This window comes from Lissotriton vulgaris, chromosome 6 (genome assembly GCF_964263255.1).
Source record: "Lissotriton vulgaris chromosome 6, aLisVul1.2, whole genome shotgun sequence".
In the NCBI taxonomy this organism is placed as follows: domain Eukaryota; kingdom Metazoa; phylum Chordata; class Amphibia; order Caudata; family Salamandridae; genus Lissotriton; species Lissotriton vulgaris.
The window spans coordinates 365,206,918-365,229,031 of NC_141694.1; the positions used below are offsets into that span (position 1 = coordinate 365,206,918).

General features: G+C 47.8%; 1 protein-coding gene across 2 annotated transcripts in view; it reads left to right on the plus strand.

The window, feature by feature from the left end:
* Nucleotides 1-22,114, plus strand: part of EIPR1 (EARP complex and GARP complex interacting protein 1) — a 919,114-nt gene that overhangs the window by 390,560 nt on the left and 506,440 nt on the right. For both annotated transcript variants that reach the window (XM_086926388.1, XM_086926389.1), the window contains one exon: nucleotides 11,464-11,620. In XM_086926388.1, the coding sequence (XP_086782514.1) occupies nucleotides 11,464-11,620 (157 nt within the window). The remainder of the gene's footprint in view (nucleotides 1-11,463; nucleotides 11,621-22,114) is intronic.

Here is a 22,114-nt window from a genome sequence, read left to right on the forward strand (position 1 = left end):
GCCCGCCTGCTCGACACGGTCGACCAAGATGGTGTGGTCGACCATGTGGAACGCGGCCGACAGGTCCAGAAGTACTAGTGCTTGATGAATATCCTTGTCCGCATTGCATCTAAGTACATCCTGGACCGCCAGTGTCACCATCTCGGTAGAGTGGCCTGGTCGAAACCCGGCTTGATTAGGTTCCAAATATCCAGTGGATTCAACAAAGCTAGAGAGACAGCTAGAAGCATGTGCCTCCAGAATTTTTGAAAGAAATGGTAACAAGGATATTAGACGATAATTTGATGGTTCGTGGGGGTCCAGGCCAGGTTTTTTGATCAAGGGAATAAGTAGGGCATGTTTAAAACCTACAGGTACCTTTCCCTGATCCAGTGAATCATTTAGCAGTGGAAGGACCCCTTGAGGTATAGTTTGCCCTATTTCTGTAAAGATATGGGGTGGACAAATGTCGTCGGGTGAACCAGACTTGACATGTGCCAGGAGTGCGGAAAAGGTATTAGAGTCTATAGCCGGGAAGGCATCTAACGTGACAGGGTTGTTAAAAATATCATCCAAAGGAGATGATGTAGGGGAGCTCGCAATGTTGCGTTTTATCATGACAATTTTCTCTCTGAAATATTCATTCAGAGAGTCACACAACTTCTGAGTAGGAACTATTGAAGGGGCTGTCCTATCATCGTCACAAAGCTCCTTAACTATGTTAAATATATCTTTAGTTTTATTGGATGAGGTTAAAATTTTCTGAGAAAGTAGTTAGTTTTATGTTGGTGCAAGATTTTTTGGAACTCCTTCCTAGCAGCGCAGTACACTTCTCTGTCTTGTGGGGAGTAATTTACTCTCCACTTCCGTTCCTTTTGTCGTACCCCTAATTTAAGAGTTCTCAGTTCTTGGGTGAACCATTTATGGGCATCGTTCCCTCTAATACTAGAGACCTGTACCAGGGGGGCAAAAAGGTCAGCTGCGTGGCGTAGCCAGTTTGACAATAATTTTTCGCCATAGTCCAGGTCGTCATGTGGCAAAGGTATGGATTTACTTAATACATCAATGAATCCAGGAAGATCCATAGATTTCCATTTACGAAATTCTTTGCCCATGAGTGATCTGGCCTTGACATTCCCTCGTATTTCTAACGTGAACTGAATGACAAAGTGGTCTGACCAATTATGGTTTTGCCAGTGATTAGCTCCCATTTTTGCCAGTGATTAGCTCCCATTCGTCTTCATTTGTTCCTTCTGCATGCACTTCCTTTTATCTTCTGCACACCACCGCTCCCTTTTCCACTCACATTGTGTTTCCTTTGGCACTGTCCATATTTCCACAGATGTAGGTCTCCTCCCCCACTCCAAATCATATTCCATTTTGCGTGCATGTGATCATCACTGTGTACGCTCAGTGGAGAAGGCAAGGATTGAATGATCATGTACTGAGTACACCTTCATGACACAGTGACAAGCAATATCAGAAACTCACCAATGCTTTCAGTCTCACCATCAGAGCTCTCAAAAGTGCTTAGTCATCAACACCCATCCACACCCTGAGCTTACCCAGAGGCGACTCAGTTGTATTATATGCTACACAAAATCCACATATTACACGAAATACAAAACTAAAGAAACAGATCTGGGAAAAGGAGAGACTTCTGTGGAAACTGGGACACATTTACTATGCAACATGAACTAAAACGAGTGAAATCTATCAGACGCCCATTCACTGACTTATTTTAGCTTAAGGTTTCCTGTAAACATTGTCATGAAAAGAAAACACAGTGCTAGGTTTAAATTTAAAAATGTGAATACATGGCCTGGTAGGGACCTGTTTCATTTTTTTAAATATGTATCGGCATCTTATGCCTTTTTAGATAGTACAAACAAGAACCCAAAGATATTGGAGCGCCTTACATGAGAACCAGATACATTGCACTAGGTCACATTTTTAGGCATGGGGAGATAAGGGATTTACCCAGAATGTAGGGCACGCCGAAACTGGCACCTGCTTCTCCAATTCCAAATTCGGCAGCTCTGGCCCTAACGGCACAGCCTCTCCTCTGTGCTATTGGTGCTGAGCACCAGCTGGACCAGCCCCACTTGCAGCTCTGGCACGAGAACATTCGCTAACAGGGTGTTTGAAGACGGTAGGTAGAGATGCCTTACACATCACAACTAGGAGGGCTGTTTAGGGGGGCAATTCCGTGCGCCTTGCTCCAGGTAATACACTTATCTAACCGTTTAGGAAGAAAGATTGCATTTGTTTGCACAGTGGTGCAAGGGCATATATCGTGCATAATAGGAGATTGGTTTCGAAAACACAGCAACCCCTTACAGTGTGAATGACGTAGCATTAGAATCTAGATGAACATCGCCTCTAGCCATTTCTTGGTTCCTTCTATCATTTCTGTTACACAAGGCTGAGTTTACAAGGTGTGTAACACACGGTCGCTTTCTTTTCCTTCCACAAGATGACGCTAGATATTGATCTTGTAAACCAAGGAGAGGGGCTCTTAAAATCCAAAAAGGGTCAGAGCACCAGTTACTATATGAGTAAGAATATGTTACCCTCTGGACTAGCGAAAGTATCAATTACTTATTCCAAACACTCAACATTCATACTCTGGGCTATTAGTTTTAATTTCTATACATCTCTGTTGCCTTATCAGAAAATGTTTCTACCGTAACATCCACAATGTTCTACTACGCAATCCTGCTGGACACTTAAATGTACTAATTGATATGTTGACTGTGATACCTGATATTCATATGTACATGGTGTATATTCGTTCTGTACTAACGTGGATTGCCTCAGCAGCCTTAATAAAGTGTTTTTAAAAAAAAATTAAAAAAACATTCATACTCTGGAACAACTCCAAAGAGGATGTGGATTGTACAAAAGTTTATTTCTTTAAAAAACATATAATATAAAAAACATAAATTCATTATAAAACCAGCATCACATATCAAAAAGACATCAAACAATGTCTGCACATAATGAACAATAACAAACCACTAACATACTATGTTGGACGGAGGGAAAGAGCTATTGTCAGGCAATAACCATATGCCTTTTACAAGTTAACCTGTAACTGACTAGTGACAAAACATGTAACACCAATTTGTTATTATGTTAATTGTCTTGTCCCAGATTTAACAATTTGTATTAGCGTTGACGCGTTTTGGCGGGACTAAATGTTTACTCCCACCATCTTCAGGACAGATCATAAGTTCCTTCCACTCTGTCATCAATGTTCGTTCTCTTAATATGATAGCCAGTTAATCAATCCTATTATTAGGTATTTTCTTCTGTTGTTCAAATTTAACTCACTGTCTCCCTTCGGTTCATATCAACCTCAGAATATCTTCCGAACTATTCACAAACTTTCTTGTTCTCCACAATTGTTTATTTATATATTTGTATCTTCTTTATATAGTGGCTGTAATCCTTTTAAAATGTTGTCTTACCCTATATAAGGCTGCCAGTAGGATTCATTTCAATGAAGATATTTAATTTGTTAAACCTGGACTTCTCACACTGTATCCTCTTCACAATAGTATTGTTAGCGTGTTAATGATAACCACAGGGCTGTATGGCTCCTGTTAAACACCCCTCGCTAGGTCCCAGCCGGGCCGCCTTCCGCGTTCGTATATCCGTGTATTAGGAAAAGAAAGATGTGTATGCCTATCGTCTGTTAAGTGCAATCAAGTACTGCTAAATTTAAATCATTTGAGTATTGATGACATTAAAATTTGGCAAACATCTTCTCGTCCCTCCACAGTGAAATAACGTAAAATATAGTTGCCACATTTTGAAGGACGCGTTCTTTGCTGAACAGAGAGCCCGTAATGTGCATACCACACAGCGTCGGAATCTGGCAGAAAAGAGGCATTTGCATAGATATTATTCATTCGGGCACAACAAGAGAAACTTGACGCGGTTGTCTTAACGCTTAGTGCGATTCCTCAGACAGTGGAGCTTAAAGAAGAACTGGTACATAAAGAAACAAGCCTTGGCAAAGCCTAAAGGGCTCGTGCTGCAGCAGGTAGAGGGGGAAGGAGCCTGCGTGATTTCCTTGCGAGGGCGTGCGACCATATGGCGGCGCTCGCTCCCCCAAGGAAATCGCTACACGTGCCCGCGTTGCCATTGAAGGCAATGGAACGCATGCACGTGTTTGGCTGAAAAGCCAAAGTGATCCCAAAAGGTCTTTTTGCCTTGCAGTGCATGCGCGCTGCGTAGGCGAGACCTAAAAACGGCGAGGCCGGAGGGACGGAATCTCACGTCCTACCGTGCCGCCATCTTGGCCACGCCCCCCTAAACGCATACAATTTAAACACCTCAAAAGTCATGCGATGTCCTAGCAGCCGCCAGCTTGGATGCACCTTTATTTAAAAAACATAGATTTTGTTATGCTCCCTGTCATATAATTCAAACATCAGGTACGGTCCGTTCAGAATTGTTTTAGAAATGCAACTCACTTAACAATTATTGTTAGAACTGGCTATTTCTGGTAGGCTAGGGCTGACGCCAAAGCCAGGCAGAAACCACCATTCTAGTCAGGGCAAGAGAGTCACACGCGAAGATAACCCCTGCTCACCCCCTTGGTAGCTTGGCACGAGCAGTAAGGCTAAACTCGGAGGCAATGTGTAAAGCATTTGCGCCAGCGCACAACAGCAACAACATACTAGGCACACTACAAAAGGAACTCCACACAAGGTTATTATAAAATAACTTTTGTATTGTAAAAACACATCAGATAGTATCACACAACATACATGGTGCCAACTGGCACGGGCAATATTCACAAGGGATTATGTTCAGGACAGGGCCACATGGGCCACTGTCAGAATCAACACTTTTAGAAATAGAATAAGTATAGCAGAAGATAACAGTTATAAATCACAACCAGTAACTACTGGTAAAGGTAGGTACACACTACGCAATACTAATAACCATAGGCCTAGATCACGCATGGACACATAACCTCTCTAGTATAACTATACTAGGCAAAACACCACCACCTAAGAATAAAATACATTTAGGGGTATACACAAGAACACATTACCCATGATGCATGAAACACATTCAGAGGAGTAGTAAAGGAAAAACACATGATGCATAAACCTACACATTCAGCGGTGTTAAGAATAAGGCACATGATGCATCACAAACACATTCAGAGGTGCAGCGCTAGGAGACACATGACGCCTAAAACATTCAGAGGTGCAGCGCAGGGAAAGAAAGACACATGATGCATAAAAACATTCAGAGGTGTAAGACAAGGGAAACACATGATGCATAAACCTACCCATTCAGCGGTGTTCAGAACAAAGCACATGATGCAATAAAATACATTCAGAGGTGCAGCGCAAGAAGACACATGATGCCTAAAACATTCAGAGGTGCAGCGCAGGGAAAAGGAAGACACATGATGCCTAAAAACATTCAGAGGTGCCAGAACAATACAATAGGGCAAACATCACATGATGCCTAAAAACATTCAGAGGTGCAGGAATAACACATGATGCAAGAAAACACATTCAGAGGTGCAATAACCATACAATTGCGCAAAACTTACATAAGCCACCACCTGTGGCAGTCCCTAGGCCAACTGGCCTTGTTGGGGCTAAGACCCCCTGTGTCCAAATGTCAGGGCACGCTGCCATGCAGCGCCAGTCCAAGCACAAGCCTAAACGTAGCAGGTGCCCACTACTTGCTGGGCACCTCTGAACATCCCAAGACCTAAACGGTGCAGCTGCCCACTAATTGCTGGGCAGCTGGGAACTTCAAACTGCGACAGGGTCCTCACTGATCCTTAGGCGCAAACTGCACCCACTGCTGGAGCCACACATGACTTAAACGTTGGAGCCACAGGCTCTAAAAACAACTGTGCCCCCTTTAGCCCCGGGGCTTTACACAAAGAAATGCCCCCTAGAGCCTTCTCAAGGCTCTACGTTGGGGCGACCCGCTGCCAATCGGGGCTGCCCTGACTCTGTGCCTCTCAACACGAAATGGCCCTCGAGCCTCGCTGGGCTCGTAAATCAAAAATGGCCCCCTAGAGCCTCCGTGGCTCTAAACACAAAGTCGGGCGGGGAGCCTCTCAGGGCTCTACACACGTTGGGGCGACCCACTGCCAACCGGGGCCGCCCTGGAAGACCTCGTGGCTTCACACGAACAAGGAGCGCGAGATCGCGCTACTGGGGGAGGACGGACACCGACAATGTGTCCCGGCGCCCCTCCCTTTCTTCTGCCCCACTCACCGGTTGCTGGCGATCGGTGGCTCTCCTCACTCGAGGCTCTCCCTCCATTCGGGGAGCCTCGCGCCGGACTTCTCTCTCTCGCCGGGGCTCCCTCCGCACACATGAGCCCCAGCATCAGGCCACACTTCCTCCTCTCTTTCCGGGGCTCCCTCCAGATCACGGGAGCCCCAGGCAGCCATTACCGCTCTCCGCCTCTCCTCCGTCGGCCTCCCTCATGGCGGCCTCAGCAGACACCCGGGAGCCAGCCAATGGCAGTGCGGCTCCCGGGACGAGCCTTCGATGACGCTTGACGCCTCAGCCAATCGCTGCGCGGCTCTGCCGATGACGCGGCGGGGCTGGGGCCAATCCCAGCGCGGCGTCACTGAGGGGGCTCGCCGCTCTCCGCCAATGGGAGCGCAGATGCTTCGGTCTCTCTCGGCGATCCCCGGCCAAGGGCTCTGATGATTGTAGGCCCCGGGCAGCGGCAGAGAAAAGCGTACCACGGCAAATAAAGCGCTCTCAAGCGCTGCAGGCAATTCACAGCGCTCCCCAGCGCTGAAGGTCCAGACAAAGCGCCCTCAAGCATTAGAAGGAAAAAATAAAGCGCTCCCAGCGCTATAGGCAACCAAAGGTCACCAGTCCAGTAAAAGTACAAGTAAAGCGCCTCTCAGGCACTAGTGCCCCCACAGTCCTTCAGGGGTGCGGAGCAAAAGGGGACCCAGCACAAGGGTCTCCAGAGAAACAGCAGGAATCCAGGGCAAAGCAAAGTCCCCCCATCAGCCCAGGCAAGGCAGAGGGGTCCCCCAGAAGTCCTCCAGGCATCCAGGGGCTGGGCAGCGCCCGCCCCTGGTAGATTCAAGTCAGAAACAAGAACAAATTGGAAGGGGACACAGCCCCTTCTTATACACAGAAAAGTCTTTGAAGTATTTGTGTAGGCAGTGTGAGAACCAGCTAGAACTGGTTATAGGGAAGTCCTGTCAGTATCAGGGACAGAGGTGACAGTCGCCCAGCGGGGGTGGAGCCAGCTTTGTGGTTTGGCAGGCACAGCCCTTCACTATCAGGTGCCATCTCCTCCCACTTCCCTGGCAGCAGATGCTGCCTTTCATCCATGGGCTGACTCAGACAACCTCCTGGGCTCTCCAGCCCCTGTCACCCTCAAACCAGACAGTCAATCCACAAGCAGGCCCAGGCACTCCTGACCCAGGCTCACCAGCCAATCACACGCCAGACACAAATTACACAAATATGCCAACTTCTAAAAGTGGCACTTCTAGACTAGACACAATCATACCGCATATACCATTTCGCAGCATTCAGTCTCACGAGTTCTCTCATACCAAACTTGCCCCTGCACTCCCTACACATCAGGAACTACCATGGGCATACATATTCCCCATTCATTCCTATGGGAGGGCAGGTCACTCACCACACATAATAATAATAATACTGCATTTTATAGAGCGCGAACAGCTACCTCGCTTGGAGGTGTCCCGGCGCTAGAGGAACATAGTTGACCTAGAGGCAGAAAAAGGAAGCTAGCGGGGTTGGGTGAAGAGCCACGTTTTCAGCAGCTTCTTAAAGCAAGGTTCAGAAGGAGCCTGCTGAATTTCTTGAGGTAAAGTGTTCCAAAGAGAGGTGACGTTTGCCGAGAAAGTCCGACCGCCTAGTCGAGCCTTTTTCGAGCGTGGGACGGCCAGCTGAACACGGCAGTTGGACCGAAGTGCGCGTGTTTGGGCGTATCTTGGGAGGCGGTTTTTCAAATACTCTGGGCAGGAGCTATGCAGAGCTCTGAACGCCAGCGTAAGTGCTTTGAATTTTATTCTGCTGGCAACTGGCAGCCAGTGCAGAGAGCGAAGATGCGGAGAGACTGACTGCTTGAGAGGAATTCGCAGTAACAGTCTCGCAGCCGCATTTTGTAGCTCAAGCACTTTACACTGTACCACAGTGAAAAAGTGCGCAGAGGCCTAAAATCACCAACACCAGGTCACAGAAACAGGCAAGGAAAAAGCAAAAAAAGCAAAAAAGTCTTGGGGTGAACCTGCCTAAAGGGCCGGGTCCAACAATTATCATGTAATTATGACACCGAGGTTAGGGTTGACAGGCAAGATTTTTTATGCTGTAAATAAAGCAAAAAAATACACTCCTACACACTTATTTGAGATGCATCGGGCCAGCAAAGGGTTAAACAAGGCAGTGTTAACATACTATGAAGCACCTGCTGAATTTCATAATAGCAACCATAAACCCAAAATCACACATAAATGTGCCCCATCACTATGCTCTGTAATGTCACTAGTCACATTGGATTGGAACATAACTACGTAGGACTCCTTCCTTCTTGCCATTCCATATTTCCAAACAACTACTCCTCACTAGTGTCTCGAAAGGAGGCAGTGATGATGCAGAGATCCGTATTGAAAAGCTAGTTCTAATCCAGAAAATTGTACGTTAAATAAAGCTGCAGAAAAGACGCCTGGACATAGTATAAACCAGCAACCAGCTATATCCCCTTTTGAACACAGGCACCTACTCATTCCACATTTCAAGTCTCACGTGTCCAGTAACACAACTTGCAAACCACATGTCCATATGAATCATTACGCCTAAAGGTCTTTAAATTCTAAAACAGTTTATCACAACATCTACCCACAAAAGTACATGGTCCTGCCATCTTTTGCAGACCTTCTTAACTTACAGTGGCAGATACCAGTAACACAACCAGTAGTGCTCTTCTGCTGATGAGCAAAAACAAAGAAGAGAGGAGGGTTTCCTGGGATAAATAGGTGAAGGGGAGGTTTAGGATTCAATATTTTGACGTGAGTCTGCAATGTTAGGTTTCCATCTCTTTTTGCGGCCTTGGCATTCATTATATGATTACCTTGCAGAAAATGAATGCGTTGCTTTGTTGCGCCGTCAACAACATCTATACTGGATGTAACATACCTCTAAGGGTTTCTTTGCGAGTGTACTGGTAATCTCAGTTCATCCGGTTACAAATTTGAGTATTCCACCGAGAGACTTTGACTGCTAAAAGCAGCAATCTCCGGGTGAAATACCGTGCAAAACTTTAAGAAATTGGTGCAGAAATGCCGATTTCTGGATGTTATTTTTCAAAATCCTGTGATCGACAGTAGTCCCGTCCGCTCTTGCTGGAGTTGCTGATGCCCCTAGTAACTCATGGTGGGGAGGAATGCTTGAAATACCGTGTAGGAGATACCCGCCTAATTGATTAAGGAGTCTTTAATCGTTTAAAGTTTAAGTGAGAGTCTTATGGCAAGAAAATGGTATTCCAGTCGTCCCTTAGATGGCCATTTTGGAATGTCACACCAGGAAACGGGACGTTTTTTTTTTTTAAACTGAGGAATATATTCTTAAAGGGGGTTTCATAATTGGTCGTCCTTCCAACCAAGGTCACTTGAGAGGCTTTAGTTTATTTATTTTCCTTCCATGAGTTTTGGGGTGGGTCAGGTAATTAGGTGCCCATTCCATCAAGGGGGTAAAATAGCTTACAAATGAAGCCATTCCAAATCTGTTTTATTTCATTTGTGTGCAGGCAGAAGGGGGGTGTTCTGTTCATTAAAAAAGAAAGCGGTAAGTCGCTCTGTTTGTCAATGGGAAAGAAATAGGGCTTAGGGCTTTTAGAGCGCGCTGCGTGTTCCTGTCACACTGAGAGCCTTAATGGGCACCAGCTGTGCTGTAGCTATAGCAGCGCCACCACTTCAGCTCGGCACAGTGAGATCCGCGGTGGCAATGGTGCAGAAGTGCCTCCTGTGCCGGTTCAGGAAGTGTACACTTCAGCTGGCGTTCCCAGGGCAACGGCGGAACGACCGCCAGCTGGCAGCGCACCACCTGAGCGGATCAAAGAGCAGGGCCTCGCAGGCATTGAACGCGCCGCGATGCCAGCTTCGACGTCAACGTCTCGAGGCAGCAGCAGCGGGCTTCAAGGTTAAACCCGGAGCAAAGAGTGACACCAAACAACAACCGTAAAATGGCTGGAGAACAGCATACACACCCACGTTAGGTCTACAGCGTCATAATCAAAATTCAAACACACTGTTGTGTTTTCCACTAAGCAGCACATTATAAAAATATTATTTACCTTCGAATACTGAACGTACGAGCTTTGTGTTTTGGAAAATTAACCCTTCTTTAGACTTAGCCAACCATCACATGCGATTTTAATGGATTTACTTCTTCAAAGGGATTTTAATGAATTTACGTCTGAACGTTGTTATAATTTGTGTTAGTGGACAGTGGAGCTAGCGAGTGTGTACTGTACCGAAATGGTATGGAGGGGATAAATGGCAGTAAACGTGACCCCCTTCAGCCTGAGCTTCCTTCAGCAAGCGGGCTATATGAACAAAGGTCGATGATGGAGCAGCTGCACGCGCTGTGGCTGGCAGACAGCGCCTCGCGTAATGGAGCCCTGATCTAAGTACAACCAGCCACTTGGGAAGTTTTGATTCTTTATGACAATCCACTGACAAGTGCTCTTATAATCCTTTCTCCCTCCACCAAGAGTGGGCACAGATCCTTGCCTGACCTGTGAATACCATGATGCCCCTGGTCCAGGACTCTAGTGTAATTACTGACATGTCCCAGGCGCACCCCTTCCCTGTCCTAGCCTCATCTGTTTAACATGGCACACTGCACTACATAAAAGGACCACAAGGGCATAGGGCACCTCTTGGTTTCCATACTTACAAAATTAAAGCCCTCAAATATTTGGGAACATTTGTCGAATATAGATGCGAGCGTAGTTTATCGAAGTAAATAGCAGACAAATAACTGTGTAGGTCATTTGAATTACGCTTAAATTCCACAATCCGAATTGTAATCATGTTCGCTTTTACCATAGATATGTAATGCAGATATCACACGTAGGTCACGTTCATTGCCCACATTTTGCATGTTTAGTGAAGAGAAACGTAGCTGGATGAGGGGACCGGAATTTTTCTCAGCAATGCCATTTTAATCTGAAATTGTCCACTGGTGTTACAGCGCTAGGAACTGGGTTAAATGTATGCTAATAACGAGTTTTGCATGGCGATGATTGTCGGCTGGAGGTCTGCGGCTTTTTATCTGCATCCCACGTTCAGTGAGGGCGGCTTATTAAAACCTTCTTACTGTTTTAAGCAGCAGCTGCGCGTTGCCTATTGATTGGCGCAGACGTGGCTGCACTGTATACAGAAGCTGTCCTACATACGGTGATCTGTTGACATTCTCCTCTGTTGCTTAGCTTCAGACAGTAAAGTCATGACATGTGCGGCTGTGTGGAGGATGCCGAAGGAATTGGAATCAGGCAGTCATGAATCCCCCGATGATTCATCAAGCAACCCTCAAACCCTGGAGCTACTCTGTCACCTTGACAACACAGCCCATGGCAATATGGCCTGGTAGGATGCTGCATATTTTATACTCTCACTAACAGCCTGGAGGCTAAAACTATGTTTCTGTGTTTTTTTACCTAATGTACATTGTGTTTGCAAAGTTATATTTCTAAACATATTTACACATTAAATATATTAACTTCTCCAATGTCAGAAATTGAGTGTAATCCTGCCTTCTGCACTGTCCACTTTAATGAACAAATGTTTATTTTTCAGTGTGTGCAAATTGTTTTTTTATCACACGTTCCATTGTTTGTTATCTATCTATTTAATGTGCCTTTATTTAATTTTTTGAACCGATTGTATTGATTTTCAAGCAATGTAAGCAGGTTATACATCAATGACGGTAGCAAGTTACAAACTACATCACTGCACGAGTTCCCAGAGGGTCTAGATGCCCTGTATACGAGCATCAATCTCTACAGGAGGCTTTGGTTAAAACATGTCGGAAACTTAGATCAACAACTCGTAAGTCGAATACAAATGCAACTGGCAGGTCATAACAGTCACAGTTAAACTACATCTCTACCAAATGGTACATAAGCATGGCAGCACTGTTTGGTTGAATAACTCCCCATAGAGCTTCAGTTCAGACAGAGTTATTGTGATGGAGTGTTGATTACACAGGCAAGCTTACTATTTACAGACATTGTGCTCTATGCAAGAGGCAAAGGGAAAGGGAACGGGCCTAGGAGTGAGGGGTAGCGTCTGAGGGGAGGCAGATGGAGGGACATATGGCAGGGGTGTTCAAACAGTGTGGATGTTAATGCGTCAAGAGACACGAGCTTGTAGTAACTACGGGACTTCAGACCTCCTCTGAGAGAACCTGTAGTTCATATAGTCCCCACTCCAGTTAAGTGGGGACTTTGCATAGGCCACGGCGTCCTATCCTCTCGACGATGGCTGCACCAGGCAACGTCCCTTTTCTTCACAGTGACCCCTCTCATATACGGGGTCTCCGGCTTTTCTCCACAAACAGGCAATGGTCTTATTGATAAGGGAGCAGTAGTCATGGTGTTCCTCTCTGGCATACAGGGTTGGCAACTTCACTGGGCACATGGGCAGTGGCCAGATGATCTCAGGGCAGTAATCTTCCCGGCAGCTGGCTCTGGCATATGATGTCTCTGACTGAGAACTGCACACAGGTGATGTCCTGATTGGTGCAGCATCCGTCTCCTCACACCTTGCTTCAGACAGCCATGAAAAAGTCCCATTGGGGAAGCAACATGTGTCGGCTATGACCACCTACTTGGTTGTCAGCACGTAAACACAATAAAGACGATGAAAATATATCCCATGACCTTGGAGTTATTGACTGACTTTTCTAATTATTTGTCCTCAAACAGTGTTATTTTAACAAATTGTGGGAGTGCTCCAGTGTATTGTTTTAGGAAGGTCATCAACAAGACTGTTTGCCTCTCACATGTCACATAAATTGCACTCCCCCTGCAACATTTTCACATGTACATACATACTCACACAGAAGGCCTATCAGTAAACAGTATGCACACTTTAAGGGCCTGTTTAGGGGACCAAGGGGGTACTGACCCTCAACCATAGGGTTTCGACGTTGTTTGCCTCTAGTGTCCAGGGGTGCACCCTACTATTGCTTTGCAAACTGGGCAAAGTACAACAGTTCTCCCCCTCGAATTTAAGGGCAGTGAGGGTGAGCAGTCACAGCCTTCTCAGGATAATAGTGCGGGTATGCTCGTTCTCAAAGCTCAACAATCCATCCACAATACAATAATGTGAATGGTCAGCTTCATGCTTATCTTTTTAGGAAATAAAGTACATTAAAACACATTGATACTCCGTACTCTACACAACTGGTAGCTAAAACAGTTTAATATCTATGGGTGGTTGTCTTGGCAGGTGTTGCACCCACCCCGCTCAGTAACTATCCACAGTCTCTCCCCCCATTTCTAGACAAGCTCCTTGAACTCTAGGGGAATACCAAGAGTATCATGAATCTGGCACAAATACAGTTTAAATCTCTCCAAAGAAAACAGTCTTCAGTCTTTTTAGTCTTATTCGCCCATGGGTAGAATCAGTCCTAACAGGTCGGCCTTGGTCTTATCTGTACCTCTGGGCAAGACTGCACACTCTGATGAGTGTGGGCCCACCAGCTGGCTGTCCTCAAGTATCTCCTGTACTGGGCATTGGTCTGCAATTAGTGGTACGTCCAGTCTGTCTCATGGGCTTGGGAGGCATAGTGCTGATACAGCGTTGTCCCCCCTGGATTGACAGCAAGTGTTTCAGGCCTCTGGGGTTGGCGAGTGTTCGTTCCTTGGTGGGGCTGGAGGTTCCACGACAAAGTCCCTGGCTTGACAGATGCAGCACCTTCATGGGCTTATATTGAATCCAGCTGATGCAGGTCTACACAGGCCACTCACACTTTTCGGTACTTATTGCCCTGCACTGGTTGGTCACAACTTCAGAAATTGCGGCCTGACATTGGCTGATCTCAGCCTCAATAATTGCATGCCTGAGTGGGCTGATCACCGCTTCAGCAGTTGCTACCCTGTATGGGCTGATCTAAACCCTCAGTTACATCACTGACCAGGCCTCAGCAATCACTCTGTTGCAGATTTGCTATTCTCACCTGGAACCAGGAGGATAGTCTAGGGGGGCCTGGGATGTTTGAGTCCTCCTGGATCGATGTCCAGCGATCTGCTCTTTTGAAATCCTCACAGCCACCGAGAACGGGCTGTAACTCACTGTTTCCTGGACAGTATCTTTCCTTGCAGGGTAGGCAGTCTCCTCTCAACAGGTAGGCAGTCTTCTCCATGTTATGGGTTTATGGGACAGTTTTACAGCTCTTCTAGCAAGAGATCCATATCTTAGGTGATGTCCCCTCACCTTTGGGAGACTGGCTGTCAGGTAAATGCCAGTAGTGGTTGCATAGTAGTGCTCTGAGTACCCTGCAGAGTCCTCCTTACCTTGTCCACAGTGAGCTTGGAACTGTAACAACAAGTCCAGTAGTGGAATCCCACTTTTATACACAACTGGCAGACCGGAGACGTGAATCCACTATCTGATTTTCCTCACAGCAGGGTAGTCTCTATCGCGGAGCACCCACAATAGAGCCATGAAAAGCTGTGAGGTTTCTGCACCTGACACTCATCTGTCGACCCTAAGGAGTAAGACAAAAGGGCAGGTGTCAGCTAAAGGTTTCCTCACCTTTCACAACAGATTGTGCAGTTCTTCCCCTCACACCTGTCCTTCGCCAAATGGCAGTGTTTAGGAAGATTAATCAGCAACTCCTTGCTAACAAAAAGCACCACAGACTATCTAAGGGAGCCCTTTCTTCTCTTTAATCACTTCCATGTCTTGTCTCCTCCTTCCTGCAACAGGAATGTGAGTAATGCACTTCCAATGTCTGGGGGCACAGTCATCACCTATGACTTGTGCATGGCAATGTCAAGGTTATCCAAAATGGATCCCACTGACCTTCATTACACTAGCTCACAAACACACTATGAGTGTACTACACAGGCTACACACATCACCCCGCTTAACAAATTTGCACTCTAAATATTAGCTCTTAGGATGGGGTAAGCATGTCGAAGCAGGACTTTATACTAGTGGCTAGAAACCCTCCATTCCAGTGATTCAGAAAGTGTTTTCATGCTGTTAAATCTCCAAGCACACTATGCTGCCTACGATTTAGAGAGTGTGACCCTCTGAAGCTGTTTGGTTGCTTGTTTTTGGACCTTGGAGGAGCGCGGCATATCTGCTTGCCCTAGCAGAACGGACCCCCGTCACCACTCACTTCACAACTCGCCGGACCCGCTTCGCGGGTCCCGCAGCGCGTCATCGGTTCCTGGAGGCTGCTGGTTGCTGTGGGACTATCAGGAGGAGCGCGGGGAAAGGCGAGTGGACCAGCGGGGCTGCGAGCATAGGCAGGGACTCCAGCGTCCAGGAGCCCCTGCGCGCCCAACCTGCAACACCTGGGCTGCTCTCCCCGCTGGCCACGCCCCCCGCCGACGGAGTGAAAAGCGGGCTTCACTCTTGCCCCTATGGGACCCTCTGAAGCTGTTTGGTTGCTTGTTTTTGGACCTTGGAGGAGCGCGGCATATCTGCTTGCCCTAGCAGAACGGACCCCCGTCACCACTCACTTCACAACTCGCCGGACCCGCTTCGCGGGTCCCGCAGCGCGTCATCGGTTCCTGGAGGCTGCTGGTTGCTGTGGGACTATCAGGAGGAGCGCGGGGAAAGGCGAGTGGACCAGCGGGGCTGCGAGCATAGGCAGGGACTCCAGCGTCCAGGAGCCCCTGCGCGCCCAACCTGCAACACCTGGGCTGCTCTCCCCGCTGGCCACGCCTCCCGCCTATCAGTTCATGAACATACAGTTGTAGAGTTATAAGGAGAGCAGTGCCACCGCTTCGCGGGAGCGAGCGGGAGGGCGCCGGGAGAAGCCCGGGACAAGGGCGGGACCGTCTGTGGCCGTCCGGGGCCGAAGGAGGCCGGGCCGGGCCCATTCTCTTGATCCCACTCTCCAATACAAGTAAGGCTATGCCCTCGCCACCATCACGAGAAACCCCATCAAGGGATGGGGCCTCTAGTACAGGGACTCTGGACAATTATTTTAAATCCGCTAAGGGAGACGCGGGCAAGGAAAGCTCACTAGAGAAACGTAGGGCGGAGCGCAGGCGCTCCATTGAATCCATGAAAAACAGACCATTGATTGATATCATCCCTTACCCCAGTTCCCAAGAGGAAGGCACGCCCCCTAGCAGCCTAATTAACCCGACACTCGAGGATTTCCCCCTCTTACTAAGGGAAATCCCCGCCACTCCAGGGAGAGTGCCCGGAAAAAACGCAGAGCTAGCCCCTCAAGAGTCATCTCTTACCCCTGTCAACCTGATAACCCAAACTCCCCCTATGCAAATAGCGAAGAAGAGTAAGTCCAAACTAAATGTAGTGGTAGAGTTGCATAGGCCCCCACCCAGTAAACGCGCCCGGAAATCAGTAGGGGGACGGGGGAAATCCAAAATATCACATCTTGACTTTGGCAAGAAACACACTAACTGTCTTCTACCGGGGAAGCCTATGGAGATAGTGCCCACCACTCCACTTCCTAAGCCCCCAAGCCCCAGTATAAATACTACCATCAAAGAACCAGAGGCTATTTAATCGAATTTAACCCTTCCACTCACCACCACAGGGAGCATCGAATTTCTACTCCGCTCCCTTCTGCAGCCCATTAGCGATAGTCTGAAAAAAGTTGAGATCAGGCTCACCTTACTAGAAACATCTCTCACTACTCTGAACACCCTAGTAAGTAAGCAGACAAAGCTAGCGGGAACCTATCCTTCTGCTGGGGACCCCTCGAAAGTAGAAGCTGTAACAAATGCCAATAAAGCCCCCCCCCCCGGAACTCGCCATCTGCCCCTCCTCTGCAACCCCTTATGGCCATCCCACTCCAGGCACGGCACAACAACCAAAGCAATAGACCTATTCAACCACCAGACCATGCCCCCCATAGCTCTCAAACGGAGACTCCTGGAATAGACCAAGAACAGGTTAACGCCCCCCCACACTCTCCGGTCTGGCCAACCCCTAGACCACGGAGGCCAGACCTCCCGCCAGAAGCCAATAGATTAATGGTGGTCTTAGCAGGTGCCCCCCATTTAAGATCAGGGGCAAATGAGGATTATCAATCCCTCAAGAAAAAGGTCATTAAATGGCTTAATTGGAATCGACCCCTACCATCCCATTTTAACAACGAGATCATTATGGTGAGAAGGGTCCCTTGGTTAGGGAAGACCAGGAAAACCATAGTTGGGGACTGCATTCTGGTAACTTTTAAAGGGCACTGTTTGGCATATCTGTGGAGGAGTGAACAGATCCCTGGACTCCACCATACAGACCCTCCCAGTATCTTTCTTCTTCCCCCCCATTCGCAGGCACCAGGTTCCATCGCATGATGATTGGACAAGGGTGGAACACAGACGTAGACATAAAGGCTATGTACAACGCCCGCATTTCCAACCGCCGGCCACACCCTTTTGCCATTTTAATCGCTTTAATTGTCTGAATGGCTTGGACGGGGTCGACTGACTTACTGTTTGCAAGCCAGCGACTGGGGATAATGGCTCCTGCGGACTCTTGGAACTGCTCATTCTGTCCCCTGGCACAATCCCTGGCCCGTTGAACGATCTAGCGGCCTCTGACTACGGCAAATTCGAATCTTTTCATTTAGCCACTGATAGTGTAGCCGTAGATGAGGGGACAACCACGGTCCCTTTTCCTGTGGACAATGGTGAGCCTAGATCCCCTGTGCCATATACATCTCCTACTGTCCTTGCCCTAGGCCCTGCAACAGAAGTGGGGCCTGGAATCATCTCCTCTAATCCCTATGGTATGGCATCCGCCACCTCCGAACACTTGAAGCTAATCTCCTGGAACATCGCGGGATTGGCCAATAAATTGGAAGAGCCGGACTGGGCAAAGTACATAGAGACTGGCGACATATGTATGTTCCAAGAAACCTGGGCCAGAGAGGATTACGGACACCAAGGCTATTCATCATTTTTCATCCCAGCAAGGTGGGAAGGCAAAGGCCGCCCATCAGGGGGGCTTACAACGTGGGTCGCAGCTCATTTGGGCTGTGTGGCCACACGGATGCCACTCAACTCTGAAGATATCCTTGTGGTCTCACTAACATGGCCAAACAAAGCTAATCTTCTGTTGGTTAACATCTACTCCAGGCCGACGGGAATGGCAAAGGAATCACCAACCATTGATGAACTTTCGAATTTTTTATCTGAACTGCCGATTGATTCATACTATGTGGTGGGTGGGGACTTTAACTCTCATTTCGAGCCACTCCCCGGCCTTCTTGAAGGTTTTTTATCGGAAGAAGAGGCTACGTGGGCAGTACCATGGGTGGAAGCTCCACCCCCGAAAGCCTGGACCCCACTGGCACTGCAAATTACTGCCCTCACTCTAAGGTTCGGACTCAGAGCCTGTAATGGGCGAATGAAATCCGACATACCCAGCAAAAATACTTACAATAGACGGGGGAGAGAGTCTCATTTGGACTACGTCCTGGTCCAAATAGTGAGGTGGTCGACAATACAGGATTTCAGGGTGATGGACAGGACGGACAGTGATCATAACGCCCTTGAGCTAGACCTTGTCCACCCAGGCCCCCAGGCTCCAGTGTCTTATGAGGAAGGGAATAACCCCACGCTCCTCCTGGACAACAGTAGGAGAAGAATCAGGTGGGAGCATATGGTTACAAATAAGGATAAACTCCCTCTGCTCTATGCGGAGATTACTCCCATCTTGGAAATCGTTGGGAGCCTTGACATTGAGGCAAACAATAGAGACGCAAAGAACAAACTGTTTGACGCCCACGAAGAACTTATAAAAGTTGCGGCACCCCATTTCACTCGTAGCTCACGAAAGCCAAGGGAGAGGTGCCAAGGTAAAACACAGTGGTACAATGCAGCATGTAGACGGGCCAAAACAGAACTTCTTGGAGTAATTAAGGAGGGCATAGGAGGGGAACGCCTTAAACAAAGCAGGCAAGCCTACGAGAAGCTTCTTGTTCAGGCTAAAGTAGAATGGGAGGAAAACCAGTGGGAAGAACTCACAAAGGCCTTAGCAATCCAAGATCAACGCCTGTTCTGGAGGACCGTGAATGGGGGATCAGGGAGTCTTCATTCGGCAGTAGAGCCCAATATAGCTCCTGGAGCGTGGCAGGCCCACTTTCAGTCCCTATATAGTTCTGAGCCCGGAGAACTCCCTGCTACTATTGAACTGGAGAGGCCGGGCTCCCGAGGGGATCCAATAACATTAGGTGAGGTTACTGCTGCTATTTCAGGTCTGGCTTCGGGGAAGGCGCCTGGACTCGATGGGCTACCGGGAGACCTGTTTAAACAGGAGCCCACCGTCTGGGCGCCTTACCTCGCTGCTCTTTTTAACAGTGTCCTCGGTGGGATGGAAATCCCTAGTACTTGGCTGGGGGCTGAGGTGGTCCCTATTTTTAAAAAGGGATCCCCCCTTCTCCCAGCCAACTACAGACCGATTAGCCTGATAGATGTAGCACAGAAGCTGTTCGGCAGGGTTTTGCTGAACAGGCTTCAGGACTGGATGGAGGAGGTGGGCGCCCTCAGTCCCTATCAGGCAGGATTTAAGAAGGGGGTATCCACAGTGGACCAGGTTTTTAGACTGAATCTGGTCTACTGGAGGACAGCGAAGTTCGAGGGCGGCAGTTTGTACACAATTTTCGTGGACCTACGGGCCGCCTTCGACCTGGTGCCCAGGGGGAAACTTTGGAGCATCTTGGAAGGGATGGGTGTGCCCCCAGATGTCTTACTAACCCTGCAGAGGCTGCACCACAATAATTACGCCCGTGTGAGGTGCGGGAGGTCGGGGGAACTGACTGACAGATTCCCCGTTGGCAGAGGGGTAAGACAGGGCTGTGTGCTGGCGCCGACCCTGTTTTGCCTCTTCGTCAACGGGGTAATCGCCCATCTTAATGCCACTGACTACACAGACGCCCCCAAACTAAATGGCAACAGGGTGCCCGCAATAATGTTTGCGGATGACACACTGTTGCTATCTAAAACACCCATGGGCATACAAAGGATACTTGATGCCTTTGTGGCTTTCTGCCTGGATAGAGGGCTAGAAATCAATGCCACAAAAACCAAATTCATGGTATTGAATCCGAGCCTGAAACAGCGCCCGAACTGGGAGCTGTGCGACTGGAAAGAATAGCCACTTTTGAATATCTTGGTGTGACACTCAACGAAACTATGACCTGGGGACCCCACCAGAGTAGGGCCAACCTTAAATTAATACAAACTACCGGGGGTATTTCCCGGATGATGACTGGCTCGTCCTACCGCCCATTGGGGGCCTTAATCCAGATATATAAGGCCCAGGCCAGGGGGGCGATCATGTACGGGGCTGAACTGTGGGGCCACATGTCATGCCGGAACCTGTCTTCCACAGAAAATAAGTTTATAAGACAGATAGCCGCACTTCCCCCCAAGCACTCCACTCCTTCCCCTGAGGCTTGACCTAGGGCTACGACCACTTGCTGATGAGATAAGCTTGAGACCCATTGCCTTTTGGCGTAGGCTATGGAGCAGCAATGACCTCGCCGACTATAGGGCGGAACTGGTCGAACTACTAAACCACCCCAAGGCGCTTAGTATTCCCTGGGTCCAAAACATCCAAGCTATTTGCACGGATCTGGGGCTCCCTGAATTGTGGACTGAGCCAGCAAACGCAGCACCAAGAATCTCCAAGAGATCCCTGGCGAATCTGTATCACGAACACAAAAGGGCAAGGGCCCAAGCTACTCAGACAGAGGGGTCCCTATCATCCGTGTTCCTGCAAAGCAAGGATCTCTACAGATTCGAGAAGGCTTTGGATCCTATATATCCTACACTTACTAGGAAGTTATTCCTCCAATGGAGATACGGTACATTGCCCTTTCGGTCCTTCACAAGTTCCTGGTCACAGGCCCCTTCCACAAAGCATTGTCCTCTCTGTGATGATAAAGAGGAAAATGACTTGCATGTGGTCTTTTTCTGCCCAGCCTACAAGGCAGCCAGAAAATATTGGCTCCTTCCCCTGATTAAGAATTTGGGTGGCAGGTAATACGCACCTATGTACAGGATTTTAAAATCCGATGTTTCCGGCCCAACTGTTTTTGCACTTTCCAAATTCTTTACTAATGTTTGGTTCACACACAATCGCTTTTTAAAAAATGCTGGGTAGTCCTTAGAAATGCTTCACCTCTTACAAACTGCTTTTATGTCTGTGTTCTTTTTAACTCATGTATTGATGTTTTATCAGATTTTGACAGAGTCCGATGTGATTTTATCTGTAATGTGTATCTTTTATGACCGAATGGTCGAAATAAAGATTGAAATGAATGTTTTCATTCTGGTAAATCGCCAAACACAATATCCTGCCACCACTGGTCAACATGTTTCAACTGCTTTAAATTCTAAACCCATGGCTGGGGTAAGTCCCACTAAATGAGGGTATGCTTGATGCACTCATCCAGGTCATATGTCTAGAACCTACTGATAGTCCGGGACAGGCCAAGGCCTCTGAGCACATGCTAGATTAGCTGATGATAGCGTCAAAAATCAACACGTCAACATACCAGATACATGCAGTTGTGCACTAAGGACAGGGAAACACATTCATTTTCTTTGCAGAGTACATTTCAGTCCCTACGCATACCAATACAACCTCCACAACCTAATTGAACACCCACTCATAGTTTACCCATGGATTTGCGTTTGTTTACTATTATGTTCTTCAACAAACATGACACAGTACATCATGAACCAGACTTTAATGACATTATCCATGCCCATTACCTGCATCCAGGTTTCATCACAAAGATATGGTTGTCCTCCACTTATATGCCTAATTTTGGCTTCCTCTGCTCCTCAGGCTCCCATATATAACATATCAACTTAAACAACATCATTAACAATCATGAACAAGTCCTTCTGGCTT